Source organism: Ochotona princeps, chromosome 6 (assembly GCF_030435755.1).
Source record: "Ochotona princeps isolate mOchPri1 chromosome 6, mOchPri1.hap1, whole genome shotgun sequence".
In the NCBI taxonomy this organism is placed as follows: Eukaryota; Metazoa; Chordata; class Mammalia; order Lagomorpha; family Ochotonidae; genus Ochotona; species Ochotona princeps.
In genome coordinates this window covers 29,763,752-29,784,449 of record NC_080837.1, presented here as the reverse complement: position 1 = coordinate 29,784,449, position 20,698 = coordinate 29,763,752, and the positions used below count along the sequence as shown (strand labels likewise).

The window sequence follows — 20,698 nt, the reverse complement described above, 5'->3', positions numbered from 1 at the left end:
ATGGAGTGACCTCCTCCTGAGGATACCCAATGAGGTGAAAAATAGCCAGTTCTGCTGTGTGAGGACAATCTGACAACCCCAAAGCAGTTCCTGCATCACAAGCCCAGATCCCTTAGAGGGCAGAATTGCTTCAGGGAAGGACACCAAGGCCCTCTCCAGAGGCTTTCTATCCAGGGTCAGCTCGGGATTCTACTTGTTTTCTGGCCTAGTGCCCCATGGTTAATCAAGCATGCCCAATTTGTGCTGACAGCAGACCTTGGAGTCCATGGAACACTGCTTTTTTGCATGTTTCCACAATGTAGCAGTCAATCAGTAAGTGAAACATAAAGAACAACTCTTTGTAGAGATCATGGTGGCTTCCACCGAGATTCCAAAGCTAGCAGTAGGAACCCAAGCCGAAGTGTGTCCCCACAGATATCCCTGGATGAGACAGTGCCTAGAGGAGTGGAGCCACAGCAAGGACCCAAGAAAGTAGAGTTACCAGCAGTCCGTAGCATCTCCCAGGAAAAGCTGCAGGGAGCATGTAAAACCAGCCTGGGAAAGTAACCATGAGATCTACCACCAGCAAGGCTGGGAGTCAGGTCGCCTGTGACCATGGGCCATCAACACAACCCCCTCCACTACAGTGGGCATGAGCTCTTCAACGCGGAACTTTATGTCTACCCTATCACACGTTGAACAAATTACTCATTTCTACTTGTCTGTTTATTCCTCTTAGAACGGGAAAGTACACTCTTGGCCTATCCCATCCTTGCATATGGAAAAGACAACTTATTCTGGTTTTAAAAGTTTAAACCTGGAAGAACTTTGCCTGGAGTCTCAGATGAGACTGTTCAAATCCTGGTGAAGGCTTTGGGGATACTTAGAAGACATGATACATGTTACATGCTAGAGGGGTATGAGGTTGGGGTGGTGGTCAAGGGTGGATAATATGGTTTAAACACAGTTGTCCCTTCTGAAACTCACTTTAGGTTTGATCCCTCACTGTAAGGTACTGAGAAAGTAAAAACTTAAGTCAACCATAACGTTTAGAGGCCGGGCCTTTCACAGGTGATTCAGATTAGATGAGATTGTCCAGGTAGAGTTCCCATAATTTTTGAATCTTGGTGCTATTTTTTAGAAGAAGTGAGAGACCAGAAAAGCATATGCCTGTGCACAGGTTGCTTCCAGCACAGTGTCTCCCACGCCACGCTGGGACTCTCCCAGGAAGGTCATCCCTTGCCCTTTGTCCAGAACTGTGAGCTCCAGTTAAATTGTTTATACTTTACCCAGGCTGTCATATTGGGTAACTCACAACAGAAAGTGTAAACACTCTAAAGGTTTTTTTTAAAGGGATATAAAAATAAAAGGAGAACTGATTAAAGTAGTTAGGAAGCCAATTAAATCTCATTTTTTTTTTTAGAAATATAACATAAGCCAAGGTCACCACGGGAGGAGAATGGACTGATGGGCTCTGGGCACTCTGCTCTCGCCTGCTAGCGTGACTATCTTGAGCACCTGCTTATTTTGAGACTCTGCGACACAAAGACTCTGGAAATCATTCTTCTATTTTTTTAAAAAAAATGTTTATCTTTGAAGAAAACACAAATCTGTAGAGTATTACCTTCTCTGCATCAAGACTAGGATAGCTGATTCACCAGGGTCTTCATCAACAGGGAAGACATCAACTTATGCGGCATACCTTTCCTTCCGGTGCTGTTCCAGGCCACCCGGTCTGAACTTGGGCTTCCCCTCACCTCCCTTTATTTCAGAAAACGACGTAACCAAGTCTGAAGTCCAAGATTGATTATCAAGATCTACTCCCAAGATTTCCTCATTTTTCCTGGGTTAAATACAACGAATACACGAGACATACGTGCTATTAAACTTCTGCTTGATACCCTCTCAGTTTCATTTTTTGTTACACACATAGTGTGGCACCCATCTCCTTTCCTCCTCTGTGGCACCCACAAACAAAACAAATGACAAGGTAAAGAAAGTAAGCGCTGATATTTTACCCCCCAAAATCAAAAGATAGTTTGTACATTTGTTCACAAGTATACTCAGAAGACTAAACAATCAAGAACTTCTTTGGCTTATCAAATTGTGGTTTAACAAAAACTGACCTAACTAAAGCTGAAAGTCAGAAACAGAACATTTTCCATGAAACAAGAACTAAGGGAGGGCCCAGCACCGTAGCCTAGCAGCCAAAGTCCTTGCCTTGCATGCGCCTGGATCCCGTAAGGGTGCTAACTCTAATCCCGGCAGCCCTGCTCCCCATCCAGCTCCCTGCTTGTGGCCTGGGAAAGCAGTCCAGGACGGCCCAAGCCTTCAGACCCAGCACGTGCATGGGAGATCCAGAAGAAGCTCCTAACTCCTGGTTTTTGATCAGCTCAGTTCTGGCCGTTGCAGCTACTTGGGAAGACGATTCATCAGACAGAAAATCATCCTCTCTGTCTTCCTCCTCTCCGTATATCTGACTTTCCAATAAAAATAAATAAATCTTTTTTAAAAAAGAAAGAAAGAAGAAATAAGGGAGATTACCAAAAGCCTACAACCAAATATAGACTCCAAAGGCTCTACTGGGGAATCCCCCCTAAGCGCTTAAACAACCAGGTTATCTCTGCTTTGTCACTCACCCAAAATTGTAGACCAGCTCCCTAGTAAGTATCAAAAAACACAACAGAAGGTGTTATTGTGTAAAATAATCAATTAGCAGCAAACAAGGAGACCACAGGGAATTCTAGCCAAAGCTTAAATTCCATGATCCGGGGAAACAAATGTCTCTTGTTTCAGGGGAAACACCTAACAGAAGCTCTTGTCCTCACTGGAGGAGTGGGTCCAAGTTCATGCACGTGCGGCTCAGACACCTGCTCCAACACAGGCTGCAGGTTGTGCTGTTGAGGGGTGCGCACCTCCTGGGGTGAACGTAGAGTTAGCGAGAAGCACGCAGTGGCCCATGGGTACTTTTTGGCCCTCTGTGCACTGGCAGTAGGGACTGCGCCTCTACCTAGTGGCTGTGAGTTTATCCCTCCCCAGGATATAACCGAGAACCTGCAGGACAGCCCTGGAGAAGATCACCTCTCCAAAGAGAAATGATTCAAAATAGAGTCACTGGCTCAGCTACTCAGGCATTAGCAGCAAACAGTATTAGATCATGTTAACTGTAATTATAGTTCCTCCCCACAAAAAAAAGAAATAACCCAATTATTTTTATCGAACACGCATTATATTATCATCTACTCTCATAAAATGTCAGAAAATTTTCCAGAGCAATATCATGTATGATTATCAAGGCAAAAATCTAAAGCCAAATACCAGGAAGCAGGAAATACTCCAATACCACATTAAGAAAATAATACTGCATCATCAGGAAGAGTTGATACCTAGAATGCAAGATGACTCAGGATAAGAAAAAGGCGAGTCTGGCCCCGATGCAATAGCCTAGCAGCTAAAGTCCGCACCTTACACTTGCCAGGATCCCATATGGGCTCCAGTTCTAATCCCAGCAGCCTCACTGCTGGGAATCTAGCTCCCTGCTTGTGGCCTGGGAAAGCAGTCAAGGATGACCCTAAGTCTTGGGACCCTGCACTCACATGGCAGATCCAGAAAGAGGCTCCAGACCCCTGGCTACAGATTGGCGCAGCTGCAGCCATTGCGGCCAATTGGGGAGTGAATCACCAGATGCAAGATCTTCCTCTCGGTCTCTGCTCCTTTTGGTATATCTGGTTTTCCAATTAAAAATGAATAAATAAATCTTCTTTAAAAAGAAGAAGAAAGGAAAAGGTGAGTCTGGGTGAAGTTTCTTTGCGTGACCCCAGATGGGTGATCCTCATGCCCTAGCCTTTGATCCTTCAGAGAAAGCTGAGCACCAATCACATTATTCCCATCACAAAACATTAAGATAAAATCACTTCAAGTAAAAAGGTTTTTTTAAAGTAAATCAGCGGAAAATGTCAACGACGTGTCTGAGAAGATGGAGAGCGCCAGCCTAGATGCTAACGCTCATGTACAGGCAATAAACCAGGGAAAGCTTGATCTCTTCCACAAAAGTTTTTGGGACAACTGGATAGGAGTCTGCAGAAACAAGACCCCACATACACACCTGCCACCTTATACAAAAATCAGCTCTGAATGGATCAAGGATCCAAGTCTGCACCCAGACACCATCAAACTATTAGATGGGAAAACACAGAAAGCATCTGCATGATACAGCAATTCAGAAAGACTTCTTAGAACAGTCACCAAAACCACAGGCAGGCAAAGTCAAAATTAACAAATGGGAACACAGCAAACTATGAAGCTTCTGTACAGCTAAGGAAACCATTAACAACGTGAAGAGGCAACCAACAGAATGTAGAAAATCTCTGCATGTTACACAACAGAATAGGGGCTAATACGCCAGGATTTACTAAGAGCTTTAGAAACTAACTCAACAATAACAAAACAAACAAGCCTGTGTAGAAATAGTGGCAGAATTGAGCAGGTATGTTTCAAAAGGCAAATTCAAATGACTAATAGACACATAAAAAGTGCTCAGACTCCCTAGCTATTAAGAAAACACAAATAGAAACCACATTGAGGTTCTACCCAATTCCAGTGAGAATGGCCCTACATTCAGAACTCTGCTAGCAACATCTGTTGGTGTAGATTTGGAGAAAAAAAAAAAACAACCTTAATCCACTGTTGGTGGGAGTCTAAGCAGGTATATGATAAAAGTCAGTATGGAGAGTGGTCAGACAACTGAAAATTGATTCACTGTATGACCCAGTTATCCTACTACTGGAATATATCCAAATAAAATGAAATCTGCATAGGAAAAAGCAACATACATCCCTATATGTATAGCAACATAATCCACAACAGCAAAGACATGGAAATAACCCAGCTGCCCTTTGAAAGAGAAATGGGTATGGAAACAGTGGTACATCTACTCTGTGGAATACTACTCAACCATTAAAAAGAATGGAATTCTACTATTTGCAACAAAATAGTACCAACTAGATACCATTATGCTCAGTGAGATAAATCAATTCTAAAAGGACAAATATTATGTGTTCTCTCTGATGAAGGTAACCTTTGTGCAAATTTCAAAACAAATAGGTAAATAGGTGAACAAGTATATACATGTGTTCTCATAGATGAGCTGACTAATGGAAAATAAAATAGCAGACAGCAAAGATATGTTGCAGTATACAACTCTACTCCCAATGAAATTGTTAAATATTCTTTGACAATATGAAACTAGATTTTCTACTTTTGTCTATACCTACAATGCCACGATGTACCTAAATAGCAGAATGCTGAGCTTATAGCTGTTGCTGCTGTTACTACAGGACTGTATTGCCATACTAATATGGAGAGAAAGGATGGGAGGGGAAATAGGATGGAGAAAAGTAGAGGCAAAGGGGGAAATTCCTATACCTACAAAAGTGTATCATGGGAAATAAAAATAATTTTTAAAAGTCACATGGAAATATTATAAATAAAAAGAATAGCAGAAATAAAAATTTATTAAGCAGGATTATCACAAAAGGAAAAAAAGTCACTTGGATATAGGTCAAAATATAATCGAGAAGAAAAACAAAGAGAAAAAACTGAATAAAATACTGTGTATCCAAAAATCACTGGACAATGTCAAATGACCTAACATATGCATTAATGGAGAAATCACAAAGGGACAAAATGGAGAAAAAGAAGAAGAAATATGTGAAGATATAATGACCAAGCATTTTCTCAAAATTATAGAAGATACTCAATCCTATATTCAGAAACTCAGAGAACTCAAAAAAGAATACAATAAGTGCACACACACACACACACACACCTCATCTAAAGTTTCAAACCAAAAATAAAATATTGAAGATGACCCAAAAATTCTATACAAGGAAATAAAGACAATAATTACAGCTTTACAGACCTTGTAAACCAGAAGGCAATCACATGCTATGTTGAAAACACCTAGAAAATCACAGGGCTGCTTTTTCCTACATCAGGTTAAAGCACTCTATGGCATGGGATCAGAGTGTCAATTCAAATCCTGGATTTTGTGCTTATAAACTAGTTTCCTATTACTTCCTATTATTCCTATTACCTTGGGAAGGCAGTGGAGAATAGTCCAAGTACTTTGACCACTTCCACCCAAGTGTGAGACCCAGATGGAGTTTGTGGCTCCTCGCTTCAGCTGGGACCAGTCCTGGCTGTTGCAACCAGCTGGAGGAATGAATCAACAGACAGATGGTTTCTCTCTCCTCCTCTCCCTCTTTTAAATTAATAAGTAAATAAATCATTTTAAAGGAATCAAAAGTATAATACTACAGAAAATCAACTCAAAATGGACCAAGGATATAAATCTACAATCTGATACTATCAAATTATAGAGGGCAACCTCAGGAAAAGTCTACAAGGCATAACTATAGGCAAAGACTTCTTGGAAAAGCACAGAAAATTAAAGCAGAAATAAAGAAATGAGATTGCATCAAGCTAACAAACTTCTTCCTGGAAAGAAAACCATCAAGAAAGTGACGATACAATTCACAGAATGGAAGGAAATATTTGTAAATCGTGCAACTGATAGAGGATTAACACCCAGGAGATTTTAAAAAAAGATACATCTATATGTATATATATATATATATATCTGTAAAAATACTATTGACAAGAGGAAAGGGAGGCACGAGCATGTGGGGTGAGTGAGGGAACAAGGGAATTATACCTATGGAACATATAAAGTCTGTTCTCTTTATGTTAATTTTTAAAAAAGGAAAAAGGATGGGGTGCAGGGCAGATTGGGTCTGGCCACATCACCAGACAGTTCACATTAAGACCAGCACTGGGGGCTGACTGTGTCAGGTTGGGTGGCAGCTCCAACTAGCAGGAGCTGGAATGGGAGCAGACTGGGAGCGGCCAGTCTACAGCACCTGCTGGCAAATGCTGAGGTGGCACTGGACCAGCCCACTGCACACGCTGGCAGGCACAGGAATCAGAGCTAGGGGCTGGTCCAGTGGGGTTGTTGGGGATCGCTCTGACTGGGTTGCAGCTCCCCCAGTGGTACATAAGGATTGAGCATGTGTTGGGCTGGGTTAGTCTGGGCCACAGCACCAGTGAGCTTGCTGAGGATAGAGGGCACAGCAAATTGATCAACTACCCCAGCAAACCTTGACAGCAAATTTCTGGGCCAGTGGAGATTCAGAGGTGAACTATGGCAACCAATCGACCTTGGAAAGTTTTCCTCATCTGTGGAGCAATGATAACAGCAGCATCTCAGAACTATTGAAAACACATGAACAGAACCCTCAGGAAATGCTCCACAATGGGGACCCTGGGATGACATTGGGTGGCAGTTCCCCATCCCCTGGGTAATGTGGCAGTTGGGAAGCTGGGCATGGTTTCCCCTCTTGTATCCCTGTCCCCCATATGTGGGAAGAAGAAGAAGAAAATGCATAGACAAAAGTCTCATCCACTATCCCCTGATCCTCAACCCTTCCCACCCTGATCAACTATATAAACATCACCAATAATAAAATTTAAAAGAAAAAAAAAGAAGACGAGCCCCCCCTCCCCCGAGGGGAGAGAGAGGGGAGAAGGAATTCTGTAACCAGTGAAAAATATCACTCAAAAACACAGGCTAAATAAAGACTTCTTTGGAAAGCCAAAAGCTGAAATAATTGCCAGCAGATGTACAATACAAGAAACATTAGGGAATTTTCTTACACTAGGAGAAATACAATACCAGGTAAAAGTTTGAGTACACACAAACATTTCAGGTACTTTCCTTCCTCCTGTCGTGAATCCCATCTTTCTTGATGTTGATCTATGCATCCCTGCGTTCAAAGCTGGAGGAGTCGGAGTTGTAGAAAGGAGAGTGTCTTGGAAGAAAGGAGAACATGGGGGTGGAGGGGGAAGATTTAGGAATATTCACCAAAAGAATGGGAGTGGAGATCTCCATCTTGGAGCGCTCAGAGCCAATCTCCTCCTAAATTATAGTAAATCCTCTAGTTTGGCCCTACTTCATATTTTATTGTTGAATATATATCTTAAATTAAATTAATTAACATGTAGATGATGTCAAGGTTTAAAAAATAAATAAATAAAAACTGTGATTTTCTGGGGCTGGCATGGTGGTGCAGCATGCTGATCTTCCACCCTGCAGCACCGGCATCCCATATGGGTGGGGCGGCCTGGGAAAGCAGCAGAGGATGGCTCAAGTCCTTGGGACTGCCCACAAGGGCCTGGGAAAGCAGTCAAGGACAGCCCAAAGCCTTAGGACCCTGCACCCACGTGGGAGACCCAGAAGGAGTCAACTAGCTCCTGGCTTCAGATCAGCGCAGCTCCAGCCATTGTGACCACTTGGGGAGTGAATCAGCAGACAGAACATCTTCCTCTCTGTCTCTCCTCCCTCTGCCTTTCCAATAAGAAAAAATAAATCTTTTTTTAAAAATGGACCACTTTCTTAAAGGAGAATTGAGATTATCAGGGATAGGTCATTTAGGGGCAGAAAGCAATGAGAACAAAGCTGCAGCAAGAGGACCATGCAGGCCATGTTTAGGAACCTCCAGACCAGACTCACCAAAGTAGAAGCTCCTCCAAAGGAGCAAGTGCAATTAGGCTTTTCTTTTTCATTTGTTTATTGGTGGCTGATGATGTTCTATTCATGGCAGAAAACTGAATAAACTTTGACTCTTAAATGTAATGAAGTTTTGGAACAATTCTGAAGTCAGGAAAAAAATAACACTTTGAATTGCATTGTTCAGGCCAATTCTTCCCAAAACATAAGCCCAAACTGAGTTCTCAATGTGCTAAGCTAGTTCCCTCCAAGGGAACCATCCACAAGCCAAAGCACCCGGGCTGGAGCAGACCAGGTGGGCAAAAATGGTACCCAAATAACAATCATCTACCTGTGCCCTGAGTGGACAAGAGTGGAAACAACAGGAACCGCTATAGGCCCTGCCTGCTGGAGCTGTAACATGATGGCTAACTGGGACTTGCTATTTTCCCATTGTGTTTGATCACTGAATTGCACTAAGCACAGGAAATAATCTTATTAAAATCTGAAAAGACAAAAAATGGCAATGTTTGTAGGAAGACTACTGCTAGGGTTTGAATGTTTGTGTCCCCCTCCGCCAAATGCTAATCATAGTGATGGCACCAGGATGTTAGGGACTTTGGGGAGGTGTCTGGATCATGAGGGTGCCCGGCATAGCCCTCAATGAATAAGACCAGTGCTGTACAAAACAAGCCCAAGGGAACTCACTCCTTGGCTCCTTCCACGAAGTAAGGACACAGCTAAAAGTGACCATCTGTGGGAAAGCAGGCTTTCACCAGACCTCATCTGAACTTTTTTCAGGCCTCGGGAACTATGGGAAAGTAATGTTTGTTGCTTATAAGCCACCCAATTTGCAGTACGTTGTTACAGAAAACCAAATAGACTGTGACAATATGACTCTAATGATACAGCAAAAGTAGATGGACCCTGAGCTCGAAGCTAGAACCATGGGAGTGAGGAGCTCTGAGGTAGAGAGTACAGACATCTGCTTGCCCATATTCCTCTCTGCGCCCTCCTGCTCCATCTTACCCTTGACATGCGTTTTGTAACAATAGCCTGCAATTTCCCACAAAGTGATCTGTGTGACTGTAGCCCAGTCCAATCATGGAGCCCTGATGGGTAGAAACCCACCAGCATTTCTCTTTCCCCAGGCCCTACAGAAATGTGGACATACTCTAATTAGAATTTTTGTGGTGAGGGCTTTGTTTAAAGATTTATTTATTTTTATTGGAAAGTCAGATATACACAGAGGAGGAGAGACAGAGAGGAAAATCTTCCATCTGCTGATTCACTCCCCCAAGTGACTGCAACAGCTGGAGCTGAGCCAATTCGAAGCCAGGAGCAGGTTGCCTCTTTTTGGGTCTCCCACCAAGTACAAGGTCCCAAGACTTTGGGTCGTCCTCAACTGCCCTCCCAGGCTGCAAGCAGGCAGCTGGACAGGAATCGGGGCCACAGGGACTAGAATTGGCACCCATATGGGATCCCAGCGTACCCAAGGCAAGGACCCTAGCCACTAGCTACTGCACCAGGTCCTGTGGTGAGGACTTTAAATAAAAATATTTTTGCATTTCCTGAGTTGACTCAGGAGGTAGCACCCACTCCAAACTGTTGGTGGCTGTCTTTGGGTCATGAAGGGAGAATCTGACTGAGAACAGAGGAGGTAGAGAGGAGAACTAGCAAAGCAGACATTGGGTGCATGTCCCAGCATTTCAGCCCTAGATTAAGGCTCAGCTCAGGTTATCCTACTGCCAAACTCTTCAGTTCCTGTTGCTACCTAAGCAGCATTGGTCCCTTTCACCTGCAACTTAAAGATTACTCAAGTACAAGGTCAAAGTGATCCTGGGAACATCTGAAGAAAGTAGACATCTGTGTTACCCTAACACCCTGGCTAGAGAGTGAATGCACAGGCAAAGGAGAAAATGAACTGCTTTTTAAGAGGCTGCGTTGAAATGACTACTCGTGCAGGGATGAACGTGGCCCTGGGATGCAAAAGGAAGGACTGGGTTTGCTCTTCAACGTGAAGGAAGCACACATCGGGACGGTTTCTGCTTGACCACTGTTTTGGTTAACATTACCACCTGTTCCCAAGGAAATGATGCACCCAGCCATCAGTGTTGAGGATGTCAGAAATGAGAAAGGGTTGCTTGAGTAAATACCAACCACAAAAAGCAGGGACCGGGGCACACATTTGACCTCCTTGCGTCCGATGTTACAGTTACGTACCGAAGTTGGGTTCCCAGCTCTGACTCCAGATCCTGACTTCCTCTTGCTGCTAATGCAGATCCTAGGAAGCAGCCATGACGGCTCCAGTGACTGGTGCCTGCAGGATACCTGGAAGGAAGTGTGGACCATTGCAAGCATTTCTGAAGTGAGCCAGCAGATAGGGGTACTCTCTCTCCTTCTCTTTTCTGTTCACCTCACCTCTCCTCTCCTCCTCCTCCTCTCTCTCTCTCTCTCTCTCTTCTGTCCTTCATTTCTCAAACAAAGACATAATAATTAAGAGCTGGGCTTTAAAAAAAAAAAGAGGGGAGGGAATTGATGACAATTTTTCTTAGTTGTGAAGGGAAATAAAGAGTATGTAGAAACATAGACTGGAAAAGGATCTCTAAGAAGCTGAGGCTTGGTTCCCTGGCCCCAAACAGACCTGAGCTCCTCAATCCAGGTATTCCTTACAAACTCCCAAATGTCTCCTTTAAAGAGTAACTGTGTAACACCCCCAGAATACACCACAGGGAAGATGCTAGCAGCGTGTCTAGGAAGGATGAGGTCACTCACTGGGGTGCTTTGTTACCAGTAAGATGACAAACAGGGTGCCAGACAAGCAATGACTAAGCGAGCTAACAGAAATGGGAAAACTCACAACTGCTCAAGAAGAAATGACTTTGCGGAAACGCTAATAACATTCACTTCCTTTCCTATGTGTACAACTATTCTCTAACAAAAACCACTTGGTGATCGTGTGTCGAATGGGGCTAATACCCATGCACGGTCAACAGTTGGGGCTGGGGAGCTTGGAACAGAACAGAAAGACGTACTAAAGTAACACAGGAGTCTGATTTCTCTTGGCCATATGTGGCAATGGGACATGGCTTCCCGAGAAGTCAGGGCTCAGGGGGCCTGGCAGGGCCAGCTGGGTTTGGACAGACTTGTCCCCATCCAACAGCAGGGACTGGGATAAGCTGGAAAATGACTGTCTTCGCTTGGAGCTTTGTTCCACCTCCAAGTCTCCGCCCACAAGAGGCCGCTTAGCAGGCGGGCTGAGCTGGAACGGAGGCGCAAAAAGAAACAAAGAGAAACCAGACAGAAAGCCCTGAAAGCCCTTGGGACCAGGAAAGGACGAGGAGTTGGACCTCGGCAGCCACACCTGCTACCAGCTCCTAATAAACAGGACTGTCTGGTATCTAGGAAGCATTGGGTGGACAGGAACAATAAGCCATCACCGTAAGCCACTTTAACGGCAACAGCAACAAATAACAACAGCCCCTCGGCTATAACGGTTCCCTTCATCTTCTCCACAATCGCTAAATGCAGCTCGCCATCACCAACTGACAGCAGTGGCTTCCAGAGGTAAAGCACCTTGGTCACCACAGGGGGGAGTCCAAACCTGACCCCAGAGACCTTTAGACCCGTGCGGGCGGAGTGGCGACTGGGATCCTCCCATTCCAACCCACCCTCCCCCCAGGCGCAGAGGCAGCTGCTTGGCAAGGCCGAGAGGATCTAGGGGGCGGGCCAGGAGCTCAGGTGGCTGCGCCCCACGAGGGGGCGGTCTCAGCGGGCGGGAACCCTAACCGGCCTACACGCCGGTCCACCTGCACGAGAGCCCTTGGCGCTGCCAGCTGTCCAGCAGCTGCGCCGTCGCCCCCAGCCTCACCGCGAGCCCCGCTGTGCGCCAGCAGCGCGCAGCCCTCCAGCCACCCGCCGGAACCCGCCCCATCGCCACACTGCACTCCCGGAGTGCGCCCTCTGCCCTCACGGGGACAGAGGGTCTCGCCACCGTCATGCTGCCGATCATCTACACCGTCCTGGCGGGGCTGCTGCTCCTGCCGCTGCTTGTGAACTTCTGCTGCCCCTACTTGTTCCAGGACTTACAGTATTTCCTACGGGTGGTAAGGGTGGTGAGGCGGGCGCGCAGCAGCGGGAGGCGCCGGCCAGTGCACACCATCCTGGGAGCCTTCCAGGAGAACGTACACCAAACTCCGCACAAGCCTTTCCTGCTCTTCAGGGATGAGACATTCACCTACACTCAAATGGATCGGCGCAGCAACCAGGTGGCACGGGCGCTGCATGATCGCCTGGATCTGCGCCAGGGAGACTGCGTGGCGATCTTTATGGGCAATGAGCCGGCCTACGTGTGGCTGTGGTTGGGTATCCTCAAGGTGGGCTGTGCCATGGCATGTCTGAACTACAACATCCGCGGCAAGTCCCTGTTGCACTGTTTTCAGTGCTGCGAGGCGAAGGTTCTGCTGGTCTCCCCAGGTGAGCCTCAAGACCCTGCCCATCCCCACCCTGTTCACCCGCCTGCCTGGGGTGTCGGGGTGGAGTGGGGTTCATCTGTACCTTAGGGAAAGCCAGCTGCAGCATGGTGTAGGCAGAAGGGAGAATGAGGGACGGAAAGGGCGGGGGGTGTTCCTGAAATGCTCCTGAATCCTTAGAACCAACCACCTGTTGTGAAGTGACTTGAGTCCTAGGCACAGGGTGGAGCACTAAAGCCTCGCTCAGCATTCTAGGGAGTTGGTTCCCAGACCCCCTTGAGATATCAAAATCCACCGGATGCTTAAATTCAGATGTAGTAATTTACCTGTAGTAATTCGATGTAAAGCTTTATACTTTACAAAGGCTCTACATTGCATAATACCTAACACAATGCAAATGCTATGTAGATCGTATTGGTTATGGAATAATGGCTAAAGGAAATCTGTTTATTATGTTCAAAATGGACCCAATTCTTTTCCTCCAAATACTTTGGTCTACAGTTGCTTGAATCCCCAGGTACCAAGTGCCCACTGTAACTACACAGTTCTCCCAACGGGGGTTAACTATGGGACGTTAGCAGATGCAAATGCAAGTCTAAACTAGGCAGTTTCATACTCTAGGTCGCAAAGGTGCAGGGCAGGGGAGCTAAGCAAGGTGTCTACCGCCGAAGTCCATGTACTTGACCGTTATTCACATCTTCATTACGAGGCAGAATCTCGAGAGTGAACCCCAGTGCGTCCAGATACTGTTCCTGCCTCTGGTGCTGGCCTGGCTGTGTTATGGTGGGAAGGTTACTGTCCTTCCCCAGCTTTCCTCCTGAGCAGTCTTTAGCTGTTTGCAGCTCACTCACTCTCCAGAGTTATGAATGTGCCTGACTTTTCACTGCAGAGACCCCAAGTGATCACTCCCCCTCACCCCATCTCCAAGCAGAAGACTTCAGGGACTGGTGTCAGGGCCCTGGTGGTCCTTCACTGCACCTGAAACCATAGTAGCCCTCTTCAGTTCTGTGGGTACATCCTGCCATATTGCAACCAGACAGGAAGTGGTGACTCTGTGCCAGGAAGACACAGAGCCTGTTACCCACAGGGCTGCTGTCTCGCCCTTGAATACAGACCAGGGATTGCGCTTCTCTCCATCAGTAAGAGGACTAACCAAGAGTGAACTGTAAGATCTGGCTGACAGGGGAGGACCTTAGAGAACCAAGATGCGCTGGCTGAAACAACTTTCTGCACCAAGCCCTATGCTGGATATTGAGTAACCTGGGAAATACTGTATCATTACACCACCTCCTTATGCAGATAAGGACACTGAAGCTTAAAAGCTGCAGCCTAAGTATGTCCAGTTTCAAAGGCCAGACCCTTTGCTGCACCAGGCTGTCTTGCTGCACATTTGATGAAAAGGTCTTAGAGGCAGAAGGAACCAACTACCAGCTTATGTTCATGTCGTAAGCAGGGAGGCTGGAGCATCTGCCTAGTGCCACACAAAGATGAAATGACGATTCACCTGTGAGGAACCAAACTTTACATGCCTGTTTCTTGTGACATAGACAATCCCCAAAATGTAGGTTTGGGATAAAATTTTAAAAGCAGGAGCATGATTTTAAAGAGAGTCAAATAATTTAGAGAGCATAGCTCCTTGAAGAAATTTCCTGACAATTTCTAGTTGTCTGGAAAAGTAGGCAACTTTATTACATAGGAGCTGGAAGGCCATCTCAAGCCTATTATTTTACCAGCTTACTTAAGGGGAATTTAATAACGCAATGATCTTTGTACCATGGTGCCAGTTAAATGTTATTATATCCTCAGTTGTTCAGGTCCCTCTGCAAGGGCACTTTACTTGGAATTTAATTGACAATGAAGCTCTGGATTAAATCATAACCACAGAGTTTGGATCAATGATTTCTGTGAAGCTACCACCAGACCCTGGTTGAGGATTGCTTTTATGAGATGTTTTAGACTGGAAATGTTTAGGATTTCAAATTTTATAATCATTGCATTTGCATACGATGATATTTTAAAGATGAGACCCAAATCTAAACACAGAATTCATTGGTTTTATATATACCTTACACACATAAAGATTCTTTCCTAAGCAGTATTCTAAATAATTTTGCACAAATTCAGGCCAAATCAAAATTCCATGGTGCATGTTACCTTAGTGCTCAAAATGTTTCTGTTATTGGAACAGTTGGGATTTGGGGTTTTGGAATGCTCGGCCTGCTTCCCCTGCCAGGCCACCATCCTCTGTCAGACCTGTGTTAAGGTGAAGTGTGAGATGACAAGCAGACCACCATAGAAGCTAACTTGCCAAAGGATCTAAGGTATAAAGTGACCTCTGAGAAAGGCCACCTGATTGAAAATCATTAAGGTTTTCTAAATCGCTGAGATCCTTTGGCAAGTGATGCAGAATTATACCCTGAGCCAAAAATGTCGCAGCCAAGGAATCAGAGTCCAGAACGACATGTTTTGTCATGCATAAAGTAACCTTTGAGAGGATACACTTCGGGAAAACATCCAATTTTGCAAATATCTGAGATACTTTATACACCATGCACTCTGACCCAGAACAGTTTTCACAAAGGAAACAACACAGAGTCCAAAGTTACACATTTAGTAGATGTGTCTGTGTGGCCATGTGTTCAATGGACTGTTCCTTTAAGTTCTTTGCAGTTGCAAGTGATTGAGAAACAGTCTATACCCTGTGACCCTGTTATACTCATGTTGTACTTCCAGAACCTTTAGAAATAAAGCTTTAACAGTCATGAAACTCATCTGGGAGGTTTAAGCAACAGATTCCTAAGCTCCATGGCCCAAAACACTGATTCAATAGAACTAGAGTTGGGGCATGGGGTGGGGACCAAAATGTGTACTTTTTTAAAAGATTTTTTTTAAATTTTTATTGGAAAAATAGATTTACAGAGAGAAGGAGAGACAAAAAGATCTTCCATCCCCTGGTTCACTCCCCAAGTGGCCACAACAGCTAGAGCTGAGCCGATCCGGAGCCAGGAGTTTCCAGGTCTCCCACATGGGTGCAGGCTCCCAAGGCTTTGGGCCATCCTCTATTGCTTTCCCAGGCCACAAGCAGGGAGCTGGAGCGAAGTGGAGCAGCCAGAACATGAACCAGTGCTCATATGGGATCCCAGCATGTGCAAGGCAAGGATTTAGTCATTTGGCCATTGTGCTGAGCGCCAGAATGTGTATTTTTATAACAACCCATCCCATCCCAAGTTGATTTGGATGCAAATGGTCTCAACAAGGCCTCAGGGTTTGTATGAATTTCCCAGATTAATTTGACCAGTAGCAACAGAGAAGGAGCAGCATCCCCAGACTTTTGGGTGGCTTCCAGGGCACTGGCTTGTTGTAGCGCCTCATCTGGATCTGGTGCATGACAGAGAGCTTGGTTCCATAGTTACAGAAAATTCAAGCTCACACGCTCCTGATTCAAGCAGAGGTACTCATCTCTCAGAGAATATGATTTTTTCTGTACATTTTAGGAGCCTTCTTCACAGCATGGTACAATCTCTTGAATCCCAAGAAAAATTTATCTTCAACTGAATGAATTTGTATCAATGTACTAATTTATAGAAGCCAACTTCCTAAGCCAGTGCTTTTTCATAGAACTTCCCAAACACAGACTATGAAAAGATCAGAAGCATATACTTAATATCAGACAACATGGGCCATTTTTGTAAAAACATCCAAAGGAACCCTGAAATAGTCACAGTTTTTCTCTGTTTCAGTGTTTGCTAAACTTACCATCATCACCAGGGAGCTAGCATTCTAGCGTAGAGTTAAGCTGCTGCTTGCATTCCTGGTGTTACACACCAAAGCACCAGTTCAAGTCCCAGTTTTCAATCAGGCTTCCTGTGAATGCATCTGGAAAGGCAGAGAGAGTGCCCATGTGAGAGATCAGGATGGAGTTCCTGACTGCCAGCTTTGGCCTGGCACAGGCCTGATGGTTGCCTTCATATGCAGACTCCCAGCAGGTGGAAGTTCCCTCTGCTTTTTCCCCATCCTTTCCTGTCTACCCTTCCTTCCTTCCCCCTCCCACCCTCCAGTCTGTTACTGTGCCTTTCAAACAAAGCTTCTTCAAAAAGTCATCCATAAACGAGTCCCTCTCCAGAGGTGATAACACAGATGCCCTAAGCATCCATTGTCAGCTCACTGAGCAGGATTCCATGTCCAGCTCAGCACTGCTATGGGTGGCTCCCCCGGTTAGGCAATTCCTCTTGTGCAAGACTTCAGCAACCATTAAAGAATCTACTACAAGTCGCACCAGACCAGGTAATCTGGAACATTCCATTACGTGCTTTGGCCTGAGTTTACCAGGTTGCACAAAATAAAACTGGATCTCTTTTAAAAGAGATAAGCTTCTAAAATGTTTACTTTTTATTTTCTTTTTAATATTATTTACATAGTTGAGAGAGATGCATGCCCATGTGGGCTTCTGGTTAGGGTGCAGAGGTTCACGTACAGAGGAAGGTGGGTGGGACATATGTTTCAGCGGAAAAGGGAGGCACTCCTTGTTGTCAAACTACATCAGCTCCAGGGATGGGGAATGGTCATTTGATGAAGTCTTAGAAACTCCAATGTGAGGAAGAATATTCCAGGGGTGATACTTGAGTGGTTTTGATAGTTCTGAGAAGTTGTTGGTTTCATTGCTCCAGGGTTGAGAAAATCTTTCCAAGGTCTATTGGTTGACAAAGTCTACTTTAGTGCACCCAGAAACAGACCCAGAAATATGCTGCAAAGCTTGGCTGGGAGAAGTGCCCAACCTGTTCTACTTTCTATCCTCTGACAAGGTAGCTGACCTCCCCTTACAGCCCAGATGAGCTGGCCATCATGTCCCCCATGTGCATCTGGACATGCTGTCCACAGCACAGGCATCAGCAACTGAAGCGGCCCAGTCCCAATACTTGCACTCCAATACTTGCACTCCACACATCCTGTGATTTTTCCTGTGGCAGGAATGAGTTCACTGGTATAGTTGGGGAGTTCCCCAAGTAACCTCACCTGGGGTGACCTCAGACTTGACTCTTGTGTGTGCCAGCCAGTGCAGAGTCAGGTTTGGTCTGTCACCTGAACCAGCCAATGCACATAACAGTGGATGCTGCTGCCTGGTTAGTTCTACCTCAACCCCGTATTTCACACAAAACTGACAGGTGCTGTGGCCCAGCCCTGCCAGCCCACCACAGACCCAGTCCTCATGCATACCAGTGGGTGATACCACCAGGCCCACCCCAGCCCTGGTTTTTGCATGTACCAGCCTCTGCTACAGCACAGCCAACATCCCACCTGATTCTCGTGCATACCCATGGGTGCTGCAGCTTAGCTCAGCCCTATCTGCCCCCCAAACCTGGCCCTCATGTATGCTAACAGGTGCTACCACCCTATCCAGCCTGGCCTACTCCAAGCCCTGGTTCTTGTGCTCACCAGCAACAGGGACAGCCTAGCAGGAAAATGCTCACAGTTTCCCTGCTAGGCATGTTTCCTGCCCCAGATCTTGCACCTGCCAAGGGGTATTGCAGTCCAGCCTGACACAACTCACTCCCTGTCCCAGCACTTGTTCTAACGCACACAAGCAGGTGTGACAGCCTACACTCAGCCTGGTCTGCCCCCAGACTGGCCCGTCCCAAGTCATGGCTCTCATGCTTACCAATGGAAGCAGCAGCCCAAAAAGGGAGTTCCCAAAGTTCTGGGACTTGCATGTGCCAGCAGGTGCTGTGGCCTAGTCTGAGGTGGCCCGCCCCAAATCTCAGCATTCACCAGCAAGTGCTATAGGCTGGCTTAGGCTGGCCTGCCCCCAGTCCCTGCTCTCAACAGTGGGTGTAGCAACCTGGCCCAGCCAAGCCCACTCCCAGCCCCTATGAGTATTAGAATCCAACTTGCCCAGCCTGTATCCTGTCGTGGCTCTCACTTGTGCCAGTGTGTACTGTGGACTGAGCCTGCTTGGCCTGTCCCCAGAGTTGGCCAATGGGTGCTGCAGCCCAACCTGGGTTAGCCTTCTCCCAGTCCCAGCTGTCATGCTCAACAGCAGTTGTGCCTAGCAGGAGAGTTCCCCAAGTTCCCCTACTAGGCCTGCCCCCAGCAATGTAACTCACATGTGCCAGTGGGTACTGCTACCCAGACTGACATGTCTGGTCCAGCCCTGAGACTCACTGGTGGGTACTATGGCCTTACCCAACTGGCTTGCACCCATTCCAGCTCTCATCTATGGATGCCACAGCCTAGCCACCTCACATGTGATCCGACAGGTGCCACAGTCCAGCCCAGCTTGCCCTACATCTATTCTGGCTCTTGTAATCACTATCAGGTGCTGGAATCTAGTTCAGTCTGGCCCATTCCAAGACCTAGCCCACACACAATCTGATAGGTGCTACAGCCTTGCCCAGTCTGGCTTTACTTCAACCCTGGCTGGCACATTTACCAGTGGGAGCTTCAGCCCAACAGGGGAGTCCTGCTGAGTTCCCCCACCAGCCTGTTCCCAGCTCCAGGTCTTGCAGGTGCTGGCAAGTGCTTTGACCCAGCCTGACATGGCCCTTCCAGAGGCAGTCTACACCCTATTCTGGCTCTGGTATGTGACAGAGGATGCTGACGTCTGGCCCAGCCTGGCCTGCCCCAGATTCGACCCACATAAATGCTGACAAGTGCTGCAGACTTTCCTGGCCTGGCCTACTCCAAGCCCTGGCTCTTGTGCCAGCAGGACCTGTGACCTAACAGGAGAGTTCCCCAAGTTCTCCTACCAGGTCTGTTCCCAGCTCCAGAACTCACATGTGCCAGCAGGAGCAGTAGCCCTGCCTGGCATGGTCTGTCCTCAGTCCTGACCCTTGCTTATGACAGCGGGTGCTGCAGCCTTGCCCTGCCCAGCTTGTTCCCTGCCCCGCCTCCCACAGATGTCAGGTGGATTCCTGTTAGGTGACCTCAAATCAATGGGTACTGCAATCCCACAGAGACAAGCCCTCCAGTCCCCTACACAATCTACTCCCACATCCAGCTCTCTTGTTCTCATGGATGTTGAGAACAAGAGCATGAGTGGACCAGCCTGACATGGTCTACCCCCTGCTCCAACACTTGTGGGTAAATACTGTGGCTTGGTCCAGCTAGGCATACCTCCAGCACTGGTTTTTGCGAGTGCCAGCAGGCAGTGGGTGATGCTATTTAACCCAGCTCAGGTCTCCCACAAGTGCCTTGGCCTCACCCAAACATGCCCTCCTTTTTCACCCATCTAAACCACCTGGACACAGCTCTCCTGCTTACCTGCGAGCACAATGGCCTGGTCCGTGGAAGACCCCAGAAGTCATTCCTTCTTTCCCTGTCAAACATGCCTTCAGCTGCTTCCATTCCAATACGTCCCAAAACCCCTTCCCCAGGCAATCTGCACCCCCCCCAACCTGGATGCTTAGGAGTATGACTGGCCTGGAGTTCTCTGCCTCCCCCACACATCTTTCTTTTTTTTTAAAGATTTATTCATTTTATTACAGCCAGATACACACAGAGGAGGAGGGACAGAGAGGAAGATCTTCTGTCCAATGTTTCACTCCCCAAGTGAGCCGCAATGGGCCGATGCGCGCCAATCTGAAGCCAGGAACCAGGAACCTCTTCCGGGTCTCCCACGCGGGTGCAGGGTCCCAGTGCATTGGGCCGTCCTCGACTGCTTTCCCAGGCCACAAGCAGGGAGCTGGATGGGAAGTGGAGCTGCCGG

General features: G+C 46.6%; 2 protein-coding genes across 2 annotated transcripts in view; one reads left to right on the top strand and one right to left on the bottom strand.

Moving 5' to 3' along the window:
* Positions 1-12,758, bottom strand: part of ATP8B4 (ATPase phospholipid transporting 8B4 (putative)) — a 254,776-nt gene extending 242,018 nt beyond the window's left edge. The window contains exon 1 of the mRNA XM_058665877.1: positions 12,614-12,758. The gene's annotated coding sequence lies outside the window, so the exon portion shown is untranslated. The remainder of the gene's footprint in view (positions 1-12,613) is intronic.
* SLC27A2 (solute carrier family 27 member 2) overlaps positions 12,243-20,698 on the top strand; it is a 49,205-nt gene continuing 40,749 nt past the window's right edge. Inside the window, exon 1 of the mRNA XM_004578084.3 lies at positions 12,243-13,000. Within this exon, the coding sequence (XP_004578141.1) occupies positions 12,523-13,000 (478 nt within the window). The 5' untranslated portion in view covers positions 12,243-12,522. The remainder of the gene's footprint in view (positions 13,001-20,698) is intronic.